The following is a 3,822-nucleotide window of genomic DNA, read 5'->3' on the forward strand; positions in this document are numbered from 1 at the left end:
AACCAGCTTCCAAGAGAAGTGGTGCAGGCTCCTACCCTGGGGGTGTTTAAGAGGAGGTTGGATGAACATCTTGCTGGGGTCATTTGACCCCACTACTCTTTCCTGCCGTGGCAGGGGGTCGGACTAGATGATCTGCTCAGGTCCCTTCCGACCCCAGAAACTATGAAACAAGAAATTTTGACATCAGTGGATTTCTGGATGAACGAAAGATCAACTTGCAGGGTTCAGCTTCAGGATAAGGGCCTTAGTTTCTCCCTGCTGAATGACTGTACAAACCTGATGAACACACGAGTCCAACAAAATCCCTTAGAACAGAACAGCATATAGCAATCACAGACATTACTTAAAATTAGAAGTTTCAACATTTGCACATAGAATTTAATCTTCAAATTAAGGAAATCATTAAAATCTTCATTACTAACCTGAAAAGACGGAACTGTAAACCATAATAAAAAGTGGACATTTACTACAACAGGACCAGTAAGGACAAAGGTTTTTCACATGTGCACAAAAAAGATTTTTAAACACAGATACAAGCCAATATGTCTGAAGAAAAAAAAAGTTCCAGATACAGGTCTTTAGCTGAAAGAAGGCATTGGGAAAGAGGCATTCTGAAAGCAATCCCAAATCCCAAGACTGGACACTAAGGCTGTGCTAGCCTACAAGGAGTCACCAGCTGTTTTGTTTCCCCACATTACATAGCAGTGCCGTGCCATGCCATGCCTGAGTAGACAAGCCTCTTCTATACATCAGCAGTATCAAAGATATGGCTGGGTTGGATCTGGCTCGTGAAGCCCCATTATCTAGACCCCGGTGCTGCCCCCACAGTTTGAGCTGATCCACAAGGCACTTGTCCCACCTGGTTCGGCACATATGGGCCCAGTTTGGGACATACCCCTCCTCATGCCAAATCCAGCGCCTCTGGCACTTGTGGCACAAAACCTGGATTGGCTGGAGCATGGATCAGCTGGAGCAGGCACCACATGCAGTGGTCCTGGACTGGCCACCAGATCTGATATACTGGAAATAGGTGGGAGTGAGAGGGGAAAACAGGGCCAAAGGAGCTTGACACCCCTGTTATACAATTTTAATGCAACTGTAAAAGGAACATTGCTCCCAATGCTGTATACTTCAGTGCTAGAAAAATCCTGACAGACTGGAGGGAATATAAAAAGCAAATAAAAATTATTAGGGGCTGGGAAGAACTTACATAAAGAAAGATTAAAGCTGCAGAAGGGGAGGACAGCAATGCAAGAAAAAAAAGTTTAAGGATGAGACCATCCTCAGTAGAGAAGTTATTTAGGGTGCTACCTGTATACCCACAGTAATAAATCTGCTGCAGATGTGAAATCCATTCTTTTCTCTGGAACCTAAAATGTGATAGTTACCACTTCCCTGCATAATGCAGTGTAAAAATATGGATCCAAATAAATGCCATATAAATAAGGAAATCATTATGGGAATTAAGTATTTTTTATAACATCAGCCACTGATTAAATGCCCAGTTCAGCCAGGCACTTCAGTATGGTCTTAAAGCTTAGCAAAACTCATCCCATTTGAGTCATTTCAACTGTCCTGATCTGGGGGTCTCAGAGCACTCTGGTTCATTTAAGCAGCTTCCTGTCTCAAATTCCTGTATATATAAGCTTATAAACAAAACACAGACTAAAGGGTACATTACTATTTTGTTACATGATAAGCAGTAGTTTTGCTTTACCATTTATGAAAGCTGACTGGATTGAGTCTCGCCCCCCCCCCCAACACCTTCTGAAAATCCCTTTGTAGCCAAGACATAAAAATAACATACTGAAACCAATTTTCTATAGAGCCAAAGATCTCAAGCTCAAAAATCCTAGGTACAAACACTTGTTTCCTTTTGAAGCCAGTATATTTATATCTGCCTTTTCCTTCCTTCAACTTCAGATAATTAATAAACTAGTATCAAAATCTTAGTATTGTGCATGACAGGATTTTTCCAGGCTACATAAATAGCTTATTTGAAAGGAATTGTAGGTACAGCTAAAAATCAGATCAGATATAGTGTAAGACTTATTTTATTTGAGCGATTACGTCAATCAGTGTAAACCATATTGCTACAGGAACAAAAACATGACTACTGACATAAGTTTGTGATTACTGATGAGCATTTCAGACTAAGTGTTAGCTCATTGTGACTGGAGAGTTTTAGGAGTACTCAGTTAGGACAGGTACTGTAAAACTATTTACCCACTAGATATTAAAGAAATTAGCTTTTTGGTAAAGCCAGCTATTTTATACCTCTTGGTTCAGGTTTCCTTTTCACTGTAGCTCACACAAATGGGTCCTTTGTCCAGGTGTGAAACTCAAGGTTATGGGGATACCATGATGCTGCCCACAACTCCTCTCCATTCAATGCTGAAAGACCTGGTGCAAAGACAAGCCCTGATTCACTTGAATTGAAGTCAGTGGACTAAACTGCAATCTTGCTCGGGAACAGCTGCACCAACTTCAGCAGAACTATGCGTTTAAGGGAAGGCTACAGGATAAGCCTCAATTCAAAAATAGAGGTAATTAGTATTACCCGTAAAACTGGGAAGCCCCCTGCAAATATTCCCAGAAATCAACTTCCTCCTACTCAACCCGTGCGCAGGTCCTAATTTAGCATGCCCAATGCCAGGCACTCGCACTCAGGCAGAAGAGGAACAAACATGTGTAATAATTACTAAGGAATAACATGCTCTTGCAATGCTGTCATTAACGTTCGACAGCCCAGACAGAATTTTCTTGTTGGCCCTCTTAGGTTTTCCTATCAGAAGTTTTCTACTCGCCCCAAAAAACCACGTACAAGTGCTCTCTGCCTGCCTCAAGTCAACTTCTGCGAGCTGACACCAACATGAGGATGTGCAGCAAATAAGGGGCCAGCTTAGCTTTCAGTCAGCAATATTACCTGTGGAGGGTCACGTACGTATGGTCCCTAACACTGCAACTGCGTTTTGCAATATCAGGTTGTCTTTGGCTAGCGCAAAATCCACTTCACCTCCGGGTCTGTGCAACCCCATGACATGCCGGCCTCTCCGAACCTTGACAAGCCTGCCCAGACCCTTCACTCGGTCAGAGATCCCCGGTCAGACGGACAACGGTCTTGGCACAAATTGGAGACGTTATTTCACAAGGGCTCACAGGGCAACCCTGGCTACATCACCCCAGCCCAAGCAGGTCGGAAACCCCCCCCAGGGACAGAGAGCTACAAGCTCTCGGGAAGCCCGAGTGTTTTACCGCCCTCCTAGGGAGAAAGTTTTTCCTTCATATCCAACCTCAGCTTCCCCTGCTGCCATTTGGGGCTGGCTGTTCTGTTATCCGCGGCGGCGGCGATTTGCTTGGATTACACCCGAGCCGGGAGGCAAGAAACACGACTGCCAGCCCCCCGAGGCTGCCCCGTGCCGCCCCCGACCCAGGCCAAATCTTCCCCCAGGTCGAGCCCCGGGAGCCAAGCTGCAAACCCGGCCTCAGAGCCACGGGTGTGGGGCTCGCCACCCCCCCACGCCCAGCCCACGTGCCCGGGGACCGGGGGTGCTCGACCCCGGCGGGGGCGTCCGGGCCTCACCCAGCTTCTCCACCAGCTTCAGCATGACGCCGCCGATGTGCACCTCGCCCGTCACCCGCAGCGTCACGTCGCGGCCCAGGTCCGTGACATGGACGTTGAGCTCCCACGTCCCGTCCGCGTAGCAGCCGTCCGGCATGCGGATGCCGTCCAGGGCCATCGCGCCGTGTGCCGCTCCCGGTCCCGGGGTAATGGAGGCGCCGTCCAGCCCGAGCGGAGCGGATTAGAGCGGCCTCACCCGC

General features: G+C 47.2%; 1 protein-coding gene across 4 annotated transcripts in view; it reads right to left on the reverse strand.

The window, feature by feature from the left end:
- Positions 1-3,814, reverse strand: part of FERMT2 (fermitin family member 2) — an 86,856-nt gene extending 83,042 nt beyond the window's left edge. For 2 of the 4 annotated variants that reach the window (XM_019556620.1, XM_019556619.1), the window contains exon 1: positions 3,584-3,813. In XM_019556620.1, coding sequence (XP_019412165.1) covers positions 3,584-3,740 — 157 coding nt within the window. In that variant the 5' untranslated portion in view covers positions 3,741-3,813. Of the gene's footprint in view, positions 1-3,583 lie in introns of all 4 variants that reach the window. The other 2 variants (XM_019556618.1, XM_019556621.1) reach the window with 2 other exon arrangements.
- Between the last annotated feature and the right edge of the window lie 8 nt (positions 3,815-3,822).

The sequence above is a fragment of the Crocodylus porosus genome, unplaced genomic scaffold (assembly GCF_001723895.1).
Source record: "Crocodylus porosus isolate Cpor-Errol unplaced genomic scaffold, CroPor_comp1, whole genome shotgun sequence".
Lineage (NCBI taxonomy): Eukaryota > Metazoa > Chordata > Crocodylia > Crocodylidae > Crocodylus > Crocodylus porosus.